Source organism: Pithys albifrons, chromosome 5, assembly GCF_047495875.1.
Source record: "Pithys albifrons albifrons isolate INPA30051 chromosome 5, PitAlb_v1, whole genome shotgun sequence".
NCBI classification, from domain to species: Eukaryota; Metazoa; Chordata; class Aves; order Passeriformes; family Thamnophilidae; genus Pithys; species Pithys albifrons.
Window position 1 is genome coordinate 17,090,754 of NC_092462.1, and position 12,354 is coordinate 17,103,107.

The 12,354-nt window shown below is 38.3% G+C and overlaps 1 protein-coding gene across 1 annotated transcript in view; it reads right to left on the reverse strand.

Moving 5' to 3' along the window:
• Positions 1-211: 211 nt before the first annotated feature.
• Positions 212-12,354, reverse strand: part of PRKG2 (protein kinase cGMP-dependent 2) — a 40,641-nt gene continuing 28,498 nt past the window's right edge. Inside the window, exons 10-22 of the mRNA XM_071555811.1 lie at positions 11,266-11,343; positions 10,152-10,246; positions 9,344-9,412; positions 7,970-8,068; positions 6,910-7,060; positions 5,527-5,663; positions 5,276-5,365; positions 4,917-5,058; positions 3,939-4,102; positions 3,124-3,246; positions 2,151-2,213; positions 1,268-1,334; positions 212-409 (exon numbers count right to left, since the gene is read on the reverse strand). Coding sequence (XP_071411912.1) covers positions 314-409; positions 1,268-1,334; positions 2,151-2,213; positions 3,124-3,246; positions 3,939-4,102; positions 4,917-5,058; positions 5,276-5,365; positions 5,527-5,663; positions 6,910-7,060; positions 7,970-8,068; positions 9,344-9,412; positions 10,152-10,246; positions 11,266-11,343 — 1,374 coding nt within the window. The 3' untranslated portion in view covers positions 212-313. The remainder of the gene's footprint in view (positions 410-1,267; positions 1,335-2,150; positions 2,214-3,123; positions 3,247-3,938; positions 4,103-4,916; positions 5,059-5,275; positions 5,366-5,526; positions 5,664-6,909; positions 7,061-7,969; positions 8,069-9,343; positions 9,413-10,151; positions 10,247-11,265; positions 11,344-12,354) is intronic.

Consider the following 12,354-nt stretch of genomic DNA (forward strand, 5'->3'; position numbering starts at 1 on the left):
ATAAAGACATATGGTAACCCTGTTAATATCAAAATATTAGCTATTTATATTTCTAATGGCAACACCATAAATCCGATCTGAAGTGTCTGAAAATATTCACAGAGACACTGTGTATTAAAAATCATTCAGGTTACATCCACTGACTGAATTCATGTCCTTGTTTTAAAGAGATGGATACAGATTTTGGTGCATTGTCTGAAAAAGTTCTGGTTGCTGTACTGTCTTCTGTTCTTCAAGGAGAACTGTGTCATTTGTAGCAAGAAACAAGATAGCAGGTCTAGTACCAAAGCCAATGTCCCAGAAGAAACAATAATCAGAAATCCTTGTCCCAGCCTGAAAGTTCATCTGGAGGAGTTCCCTCTTCAGGTGGATAGCTGTCAAAGTAGCTGTAATCAGTTGGTCCAGACAACTAGGACATTAAAAACACAAACAAATGGTTGTTTCAGAAAATATCTTTTGAAAATATTCTCTATTGATTATGCATCATTTTTACGGCTGTCAGTGAGGAAATGAAAGGCTGGTATGATACAGAAGGCTTGTTTCAATGGATGCAATTCCTCATTCTTCAAAAGATAAACCTTCAGTAATTTAATTGTACAACAGAGCAATGGCATCCGCCTTCTTACACAAAGCACTTCCCAAATGCTATCAACTCCAAGATTTCACTGAAATCCCTATAAAGTCAGTAGGAAAGCTGAGCCAAGCTGCACACAATTTTGATTCAATTTTAAGACCAAATCTACATTCATAGGGTAGCTACTCAAAGTCAATCTCAGAATTACTTTTGGTTTCAAACTGAGGTCCAAGTGAGTTTCAAATTCTTTACCCTCAATCTTGTTTCGTTTTAGGGCAAAGAGAAATAGGCCATTTAAAACAAGAAGCTTACTCAAGGATGTGTTGTAACTCAGTGGTAAGAGAACACAGGAATTTGTATTCTGCACAGTAATATGAACAATGCATCTTATTAATGTGCCCATTACCAAGGCAAATAAGGGGTTTTTCCGTATTAGTTTCTAACCAAACATAATTTATTCTAGTAATGGTGAAAATCTAATGCAAAGTACACAGGCAGAATAATATTTCCAGTATTTAACTGAATTGAAGTTATATTTTGCTTGCTGTCTTTCTTTCATATAATTTTCACTAAAAATGTCAAACTGTAATAATTCAAATGCATCTTTGGGAAATTTTGCTATCACCAACAATTGTTCTTTGAAGCCAAGCTATATTTTTAAAGCATTATGATATTGAAAGCCAAAGACAATACCTCTCTTTTTAAAGGTGATGTTAATTTCCTCATTTTCAGACTATCCCAGTTAAAACCACTCAACCACCTGATTAAAAAGAAATGAAAGACAGACAGGGAGAGACCAAGAGAGAAAGACATTGTTTTCTGTCATTATACTATAAATAGCTGAAAAACATGTGAACAAGGGCTATAAGAAATTTTTTTCACATCAACTCCTGTCCATGTAACAATACAGTTGTTTGAGCACTGTCATTGCATTACAAGGCAAGGGGAGCTTCAGGATTACCAGACACACTGGTACTTCTGTACAGAGGAGATGCAGAAGTACAGTCATACAAAGACTTCTGTGTCCCCTTGGAATCTCACCCTCTTTACAGCATGAGAAGAAGGAGTCAAGCAGAAAAGTTAAAGAACTTCTTTCCCCAAGCACAAGCTACGTGGCTTAGAAACAACTCAGATAAAAAGAGAAAGCAGAAAATGTTTTATCTACAGAGTAACTTCATTAGAAGAAAGACTTGCATTAGAAGAAAGACTTTCTTCAGTAGAAGAAAGAGGACAAAAACTTAGTATTGCTTTGGAGCTCTTAACTACTCATTCTTTAAAAGCAACTGATGGATGATCAGGAGGTCTGAAAGGCAGATGCTGAACTGGCATCAATTTCCCTGAGAACTGAATTAAACTCCTACAACCACAACAACCTGCAACAAAACCAGTAAACAATAAGACATTTCTAGATAATCATGTTGAGGATTTATGTTTGTATTGCTGCTTGGTGCAGTTGCAAGTATACTCAATAGCAATAGAGATCTCTCTTTATGGGTTTACCAGACTGGGTTCTAACACATTAAAATTATTTTAAGTTAGACCCCAAATTTTCTTCTTGACAGATTCTTTTGCTTACCTGTGCTTCTTGATGTCATTAATTCCATTCCTCAAATTTCCTAATCTTTCTGTAGGGTTTTGCCTGATAAAAAGAGGAAAAGAATAAGGACAGGAATTTACAAAATATTTCTATTTATTAAAATAACATTTATAGGTCCAAATTGCTTGGGTTTGACAGTTACACAGGGATTGGGCTTGCATACCATATGTGGCCTCTTAAGGACACATAATAAGCTGTTGTTCACTGCTACCTTTTTTTTTTTAAGGCTGGAGAAACCTTCCAGGAAGCCAAAAGAGTGTCACTCAGCTGTGAGAAGCAACAGAGTGAAATCAACTGGCTGAATTTTGGTTGCACATGTTTGTTTTTTTTCTTAGCCAGTAGGTCTGCTCTTGAGTTACAGAAGGAGCCAAATCAAAATTTACATCTACAAGGTTCCTTTCAAATCCTGGTACACAAGCATGTTGTACATTGTTCCAAGTGCCATGGATGAAATCCCACAGGAACCGGGAGTTCAAAGCCAGCAGTGTCACCAGCCAGAGGCTGTGCATGTCACTGTGCATTAATGCTTCTGAGTTATGCTGGCCCTTTTAAAATACCACCTTCTGCACATTTTCAGATGGGCTTAAGTCAGTCTTTAAGTGCCCTGTGTTTTCTGTAGAAACTATAGGGCAAAGTAATGTGCTTGCTAGCAACATCAAATTCCCTAGCTCTTTCCTCAGCCCACACTTCATAGGTTTTCCCTGAGATGTGTTTCAGAAAAAAGTCACAGCTACAGAGAAAGCCCAAAGCCAACACTTGTAGATGCTGCCTCTGCAGACTGAGAGGTGTGACACATAATCATAGGCATGCAATGCATACTGAGTATAATCAGAATGAACCGTGCTATGCATAAAAATTCTCAATCTAGTCGTCAGGAATTCAACACTCTAGTTTGAATTCTACAAGGCTCAATCTGTGTACACCCTGCCTTTGCACAAACTGCCCCTCCTACCTGCAGAGTCTGCGGATCAAATCCTCAGGCCGCCTTGTTATTGTTTTAGGAAAATCCAGCTTTTCAATGCCTTTGAGAATCAAATTATATGTCATCATTTGATCACCTCCAGAGAATGGTGGACTAGAAAAAGAAAGTGACACTGATAAATGGAATGTCTGGCAAGTGGAGATGTGGCCATTACTTATCAAAGCATATATTTGAGAGTATGGAAAAAAACCCCACCTTCCTAGTTTTACAACCCTCACCCTTTCAGACTGTTTAAGATGTTAGAAAGCTTTGAAAATGAGAAACTTCGTGTAGGTACCAGGGAAAACGCATGACCATAAGTGTTCCTCTAATCCAGCTCTGCCTCTAGTATGACTCAGAGAAGCTTTCATGTTGTGTTACCATTGAGCATTCACAAAGAATTGTCATGTAAATGTGCACGGAGGCAAAGAATAAGCCCTGCTTACAGTTCACTCACTCACCCTGTTGCAACCTGTCACCCACTAATGGGGAAAAGAACAGCCTGTTGACAGTTGTTCCTCACAGGAAATATCATCAAAGGAGCTCTACACCAGCCAATTATAACTCATGCCTGGCCCTTTCCTTGCATGGATAAGTCAGAATTGAGCATATGTACCACACTTTGTGGCATTTCTGAAATGATGGAAGGTAAGACATGCGTAAGAGGCAAAAACAAGTATCATTTTGCAAGTCTGTTTACTGATGGAAAAAAACCAACATCCCAAACTGTTTATTTTAAAAGTAGCTTTAAAAAGGTTTATGAAAACAAATAAAAGAGGTAGGAACTTGAAGTAGGAGGCACTTACCTGCCAGTAAGGAGTTCATACACAAGAATCCCAAGGGACCAAAAATCCACACTGAAGTCATGGCCTTTACTCAGAATGACTTCAGGGGCAACATACTCAGGGGTTCCACAAAACGTCCAGGTTTTCTGCCCTGATCCAATCTTCTTTGCAAATCCAAAATCAACCTGATCAAAATCAACACATGCTGCATAATGCAGAGTTGCTTTGCACTGGGAAGCCTTAAGGTCTTAATTGCTTCCTCCCCTCCTGCAAAGATCTCAGTTGCCAATTTACAGCTAAAACAACTACAGTGTAGTTGCAAAGGAGAGAGAAGTAATTCCACTGGATTACTCAATGTTGTAAAACAGCTGATACAGTTATTATCACAAGTAATTTTCTGAATTATTTTCCTTTTGGAGAGAACAACTCATGATTTCATTGAAGTCATGAGATTTACTGCTCCTGGAAAAGAGGACGTTGCTCATTGTCCTCCAAGAGGGTATTTAAAGTTCTTTGAAGCGTATTCTTGTTTCACTTTTCACCGTCACAGTCAAATATGGCAGGAGTTCTTTACTGTGTTCCCTTTCTACAAAGAGAGGGAACCCATGATTGTAGATAAAATGAATGAATGTAGAACCTATGATTGCTTGAGGCTGGACAGGGTGGTAATTCTGCACCTGGGAAATGTGGTTCCTGTCTTTACATTAAAATATTAAAATTAACTGCTGGGAGAACATGTGGTGGTTTTGTTTGTTTTTTTTTTCCTGTTTATACTGTGGCAAGAGCTCTTAGAGGCTGCAAATCTTCAGTTGGTCTGTGGCTTGTAATGGCTTTGCAATGCCTTTGTTTCTCATTGTGCAATAAGAAGCCTGCCCTCTTTTCTACTGAAGCTCAAGAATTATTAAACTCTGGAATCTCTAATTACCTGCTGTCTATTTATAGTCCCCCTGCAAAGAAACAGGAGACAAAAGGAAAACATTACAGCAGATTACATCTTACCAGTTTTATATATCCTTCAGCATCCAAAATTAAGTTTTCTGGCTTCAGGTCTCTGTAGATAATTCCTATGTGATGTAGATAATCAAAAGCCTCTGTCACACACCCAACACAGAACTTGGTGGTGAATTCATCAAAGCTGCCTCTGGAACAAAAATAATCACCATTCTTACAGACAATTAAGTCATAAAAATGCCTCATTTCTTAACCAGATAACACATATTAGCCAAATATTAATACACCATCAACCACACTGAAACAAACATCTTTTCATTACACAGCCCTTGAATAGAGAAACTACTCAGCAGACGTATGGAGCTGAGTGGTATTTTACAGGGAAGGTTACACTTTTTTGCTGTTACCTGTCTCTCAGCAAGCTCCACAATTCCCCTCCAAGGCAAGCCTCCAGGAGCATGTATACATACTTACTATCTTTGAATGTGCGATATAGTCTGTGGAGACAAATGGCAAAAACTTAGAAAATGCAATATAAAATGCAAGACTTACAATGTCTTTTCTCCAGAACTCATATATACCAAACCTCATTCTTAATAATGCTGTTCAGTGGCTCAACTGGGGGTCAGCATTCTAGGAAACCTTATGGTCAACTTACTTTACAATGAATGGAGAACATATTTGCTCAAGGATTTTCTTCTCAGAATAGACATGCTCTTGTTGTTTGGTGTCCACTACGTGTTTCTTCTTTATACACTTCATGGCAAAAGCCATGTTCTCATTTTTCACTTTAACCTGTGAATAAAAATGATGAATATATATGAGGCAAAGTACCAATCAGTTCTCAATAGGTACATTGATATCCATCTTTTACAACGTAACACAGGACTAAAATTGATGGCTGCAATGAGGGACAAATTCCAGATATTCTGCAGAACGGTTATGGGTGATTTACAGTCAAATATCAGATCTTTTTAGTTTCCCAATCCCCACTTGCAAAATTAAATGTTCTCTTTGTTCATTTTATGTATACAAAATAGCAAAAGTTTGCATAGGTACTACATTCCACAATGAGCTTATACCTCAGTGGGTCCTAATTTGAATTTAAGATTTCTAACCACCTGCATAATACAAAAGAACAAAAAGCAGAGGCAGTTTAGGAAGAATGTTTACAAATGATTATGAATTACACTGAAATATTATCCAATATGCAATAAAAAGATGGAAGTTAAAACAGGGCTTAGAAACCAAGGAAGCAGTTATCTGTGTTCTACACCTGGAAGAGAATTCAATTTTTAGCTTATTATTCAAGCAATGTGGTAGAATTTCCACTGTGGAAAGTTTGGGGTTTTTTGTGAAGCATGAATCAGAATAAAACAACTGCTGGTCTAATTACTGTGAAGGATTATTGACTTCACTAAAATCACAAAGTCTCCCTTAATTTACCATTACCTTCAGCAGCCTGCACAAAAAGCTTTCAGATTTTTCTCAGATGTTTACTATTCAGCCAGAGGAGACTAGAATTTAAGCCTTTAGGCTCATGAGGCTCTTGGTATCCCAGAAACACAGCTGTTCATGCTATTGAATATGACTCAAAAGAGCCATATAAATTGTTGGAAATTTCATAGTCAACACAGCTCAGAGAGATCACACTGGTTATAGCTGTTGTGGGGCATCCTGAAGCAATTCTAACAACACAGATTATGTGAGGCTGTGGAGATTACTTCAGGTCCAGGCAGAGCCTTGGGAACACAATGCAGGGAGGCACATCTGCAAACTCCACATACACAACCTGATGACTGTGCCTAGTGACCAGGAAGATACTTTTTAACAGCAGGAAATGGAGGCACACAAGAATGGATTTGCTTCTTTGCACGTCCAAGTCCTGAAATGTTTTTTAACTATGCATTGCTTTATATAAAATTATTTCTGCCTGAGAGGCACAAGCACATAGAATATTAAAATCCTTCACGTTATTCAGTGGCTAAATCGATCATGTAAGACAGAGAACTACTTGAATATGTTTAAAACAATGTCTTACAAGCTCAACCCTTCCGAACCCACCAACACCCAGAGTTGCAACAACTTCTAAATTCTTGAATGGGGAAGGAGGGAACTGGGCTACTTTCTCCTTCAGCTCTATCATCTCCAAAGACACCTCTTTGGTCAACTGTCCACAGAAGGATCTTCCTCTGCATTGAGAAAATGAACACAGGTTAGTGCTCTTCCTTGCCATTACTTTCAATGCTTCTACATAAAGGAAAGAAAAGGAAGGAAAAGGACAAGGACAAAGAAAGAAAAGGAAGGAAAGGAAAGCCTTCTTATTTACTAAGAGAATCTTAATTTCATTTTATGCAGAAGCATTTTTTTTTTAGGCATCCTGTCAAAGTAAATTAGAAGCAAAATGCTGCTGAGTACAATCAACAGTATTTTTAGCAAGAGCTGATTCATGGTGAGAATCCTATTGATGTTGTCAGCTGCAAGACTTTGGGCTCTCCAAGTTGGAGAACCAAAGTTTGAAGAACTGTGTACCAGTAACAATAGAACAATCAGAACTAAGAATGCAGCTGTACTCCTAAACAGAAGAAAAACATACTCTGCTAATTTTCCAGTAATGCTCAGGTTGAAATCAGAGGCACATAAACTAAAAATGTGGCCCACAGCTAAAAGCAAATGTCAGGATTATCAGTGCTACACTGAAACATTAAAAATAAACTGCCTCCTTTATGTATGTTTCTTTTTCAAAGGACAATTAGTCTTTTGCATAGTAAAATAGTTTCTTTAACTCAATCAGGAGTTAGAGTTGGCCTTTAAGGGTTTTACCAGTCAAAGAACTTACTGTCAGAATGCAAAATTTATTTGAGCACAATGTCACTTCTTTTCTTGGGATAGGGTGAATTCTTGTTGGAAAGTCAATATACTGAGATTCTACATAATTTTTGTTTCAGAAAATGTTTCTTGGACTCTGTAAGCATATCCAGACTTTTATTATAGCGTCTGCTGTTATTCCTAGGGCTCCCTCTCCATTAACTACCATGCATGATTTCACTCTTTTTCATAATTACCTACTAAAGATGTACCCACTAAATGGTCTGACTTACTTTGCATGTCGCTCTTCATCAGCCTGGGCCAGATTAGCCACATAACCTTCTAGGTAAGTTTGGAGCTCCTCATACGTTCCAACAGTTTGATTAAATGTCCTAAAACCACAAATGAAACATTATAGAATGCTAAACATTTAAATCATCATCCAGACCAAGCTTTACATTGTCACTTTTGACAGCATTTTAAGAGCTCTGAAGAGGCAGTAACCAGTTGAAGTACCAAACATTTGCTAGGGGGTAGGGGGACAGAATGCCTGATCTCCTCAGGTCATTTCATGTCATGTTTAAATAATTTTAGCAGGGTGTACTTTGCCTCCCACACGTAGTGTGGTTATCATGTGTGGTTCCACCATCTCTACCCCAGGAACCAGCCTGGCATGAGTTCAGGCAATCAGTTCTTCTGCCCCAATGGATAAATCCCTTGGTACACAGTGCCAAAGTGACTGAGATCACCTCTCCTACTTCACAGGTGAGTAACAGCACTGCGGGAAGAAAAGACTTCGACTATTTCTGTTGGAAGAGACCTACAGCAACACAGTCCAACTGCCTGACCAGCTCAGGGGGAATCAAACTGAAGTATGTTATTAAGGGCATTGCCTAAATGTATTGAGCACCTCACTAGGAAGACTATTCTAGAGTTTCTGGGCCAACTTTAGCTTCTTCGGGAACCTTCTTTGAAAAATCCCATGGGAACAGGCCCTGCAGGGAAGAGGGATCCAAGAGAGTTGGCTGATATTCAAGGATTACTTCCTGCAGGCTCAAGAAATGAGCAAGAAATTGGACAGGTAGGGCAAGAGACCTGTGTGGATAAATAAAGAAGTCCCGTCATTACTCAAGTATAAGCAGGAAACATCTGGGAGACAACAGCACCCAGGATACGGGCCACTTGGAATGAATATAGAAAGGTTGTAAGAGTAAGCAGAAATGAGACAAGGAAGGCCATGGCCCATGTGGAATTAAAACTGGCCAAGGATGTCAAGGGCAACAAGAAGGGCTTCTTCAAATATGCCAGTAACAAAATTAAAATGAAGGATAATGTGGGCCCATTACTAAATGGAGAGTGGCCCCAGTAACTGAGGATGCAGAGAAGGCAGAGCATTGGTCTTCACTGACAAGACCAGCTCTCGGGAATCTCTGACCCAGGTGACCAGGATAAACAGCACCACTAGGAGAGAAAAAAAAGAATACCTCTGAGCTACTTTTAAGCTTCTGTGTGCCAGTACCTGCTGTCAGTTTCTCCTCCTTAGTATTTCAAAAACATAACCACTCATTCAGTGTTCCCTTAAGAAAACATTGTGAGTTTGCCTACAGGGAAGTCTCATTAACCTACTGAAAGGATGCAAGTCTTTTATTAAACAGTAGAGTACTTACTCTCTGTCTATAACGAGGCACTCCACATTGTATTCATCTGCAATAACATTTGCTGATCTGACGTCGTCACTAAGAATTGAAATGTGTTTTCAGAAACATATCAAACATACAAAACTCCTCAAAACTGTGAGGATTCACACTATACCTCACACTGTACCCCACACTGTACTCAAGGAGGGTCACTGTTACTATAGATGAAACTCCTCAAAGGTATTACAGCTTGTATCTGAATATTGCTGACCCAAATGCAACATTTTAACATTTTACTGGTCATTGTTGTTGTATAACAGTATTTTTTCCAGTTTCAATAGGGTTTGGATCATGACATCCTTTAGCAACCTTCCAAGAAATTAGTGTAAGCAGTAATTAGCACTATATCAGAATTTACTACTTATTTCTGAAATAATCCTTGGATATAAAACATTCCAGAAACCAAAAGATTCCCTACTCAATCACCCACATAAATATTTATTATGTGACTCTTTCTGTTTCTTACTATCATGGGCAATGGAAACAACAGCTCAGTCCAGCCATAATTGGGCTTATCCATTTTAAAGTCATTTAGAGCCCAGCACAAGTTTTCATCACAGCTCTTACTGAAATATAAACAATAAGCCACAATGTAGAGAGGATCAGTATTTGTCTTCTGCAGGGAAACCTAAAGGCAGATGACAGTGTATACTTTCGAGTTCTCTCTTACAATCAAAACAAGCATTACATTCAAAAGAGTCATGGGTTGTAGAATCTGATATGTAGTGATAGGAGAACTGAAATACTACACATCATGAATCAGACAATGTGAACTAACCTAATAAGAGCCTTTTCTCCAAAGTAATCCCCTTTATGTAGATTTTTAATCAGCTGAGGTTTTGAGTGATCTGCTGTACTTTGGGTAACTATCACCTGGAAAGTACAGGAATAAAAATTTAGCAAGGTAAAGTTTCAAAGTATCACATGGATTTCCCTTCTTTTCTGTGTATTTCATAAGTGTCTTAAATGCTGTAATGCTGCAGAAAGAGCTATAGATATATATAATTACTCCTTCCTCTCAAAATTGAAATCCAAACATTCTCTGACACATCTCTGATTTTTGCTGAGAAAAAGGTATACATTCTCTATTACCCATCTCCAAGTGTTTTCTCTTCATACCTTTTATAATGGATCAAAATAAGTCACATTTTATTGAAAAACTAAAAATACTTCAGTTTCCACAGTGGGCAGACATCATATGAGCTTTTTGTATTCTCAGCTAAACCAATAGCCTCCAGAAGCATTAACTAACATTTCCCCCTCATGAAACTCTTCCACAGCAGCACACATTCTGTTGATGCTCACATTAGCAAAAAGCAAACCAGAATATCACCAGACACAGACAGGTTTTCAAAACTCTCCTGTAAGTTTATTGGTGAAATTCTTTAGAATCCCATGTCAGCCTCCAATGTAACAGCTGATGGGTAAAGGCTGCTGCCTTATTTCTCCGGTACTAGTAAATGTCAGGAACAGATTCTGAGACACCTAGAAGGCCATTCTCCATTAAGAAGAGGACTCCATTACTTTGTAGACGTTTCACAAGTCTATGTTTTGCCTGTCAGATATTGAACCATCTAGGAGAAGACATAGGATCAAATCTCATTTACAAAAAAATTGACTTTACATCACTGCTACAGCATCAAGAGGCTTCAGGACATACTTTAATTACATTTTAATTAGAACAGTATAATATGGGTTCATAGTGAATGGAAAATTAGGCTCCCTGAACCTCTGAAATGCTGCTCCAGGGCTTTATCACAGTATTGTGAACTTAACAGCACCCTCAAAACCATTCTGCACAGATTTTACTGAAGATCACACCTCTCATGGTAGCTTTTGAAATACAAGGGTCTGTACGTGTTAATTTATAAGTGAGGTTTATTAAATCTTACCTTTCCTTTTGCTATTATAAAGAAGGTATTTCCTTCTTCTCCTTCCCGAATAACATAATCTCCCTTGTCATAGTACTCCTGTTGGTGGGGAAGTGAGAGACAATATTCTCTAATAAGCTGAAAGTTCTGATTACTATGTAGAGTTCTTAATACATGTTGATGTTCCACTGATGCTTAATTTCCAGTCTCCTTCATTCATTATATCCCATAATATGCAACCATTTCATTATAGAAAACATGGTGGCCAATCTTAAAGCAGCAGCACATTACTTGTTTTTAAAAATAGTAACACTGGTGTCCTCCTTATGAAGCAGGGGAAAACCAGGGGAAAAATACCAAAAACTTTTTAAGGAGTTCTAAATCAAAAAGGCATTTCCAAAAGTAATTTCAGGCTTGACATCTCAGTGGGAATGCCTAAATTATCTGTTGTAAGCTACAAAGGCACCAAATTTTCTGTGTCTGCTAAGGGACCCTGCCCACCATTACCACGCATTACCATTCAGGCCATGAATTATCTGATTTTTTAACTTTCAGTTAAGCATTTTTTCCATGTTAACTTCAAGCTTTGTGACATGTTCCTCATAAGAAAACTCATTATTTTTCTGTCTTCTGAGTGTTCTCTAAAAGATTTCCCCTCCCAGGAAACCCAGAAAGAAAAAAAAAGTTACTGCTTAAGATACTGCTGTGCTAAGGCCGTTTGCCACTGCACATGATCAACATCATGATCTCCTAACCCCCTGGTGATCCCATGAATCATTCTATCTGCCTCCTCCAACCTGCTTGGACTGAGGCTCTTTGTTTACTGAAGGAACTTTTGTTCTCCCTTTGCAGAACTGTTCCAAGACTGAGGTTCCTATAGATATTCCCTATACAAAAAGAACTAATAGTTATCACTGCCTGTGGAAAAAAATGACAGCTACGTCAAGCCTTTACCTTCAAAGCCTGTTGGCAAATGCAACCCTAAGGCACACAGATATTTATCTGGATTCATATGTTTAAGACCTTGTCCTAGTTCAGCAGCTGGGACCAGTTTATCACTGTGTGGATGTGACCAAAGCTGTGTATTCTAAACCCTCTATATCATTTCTC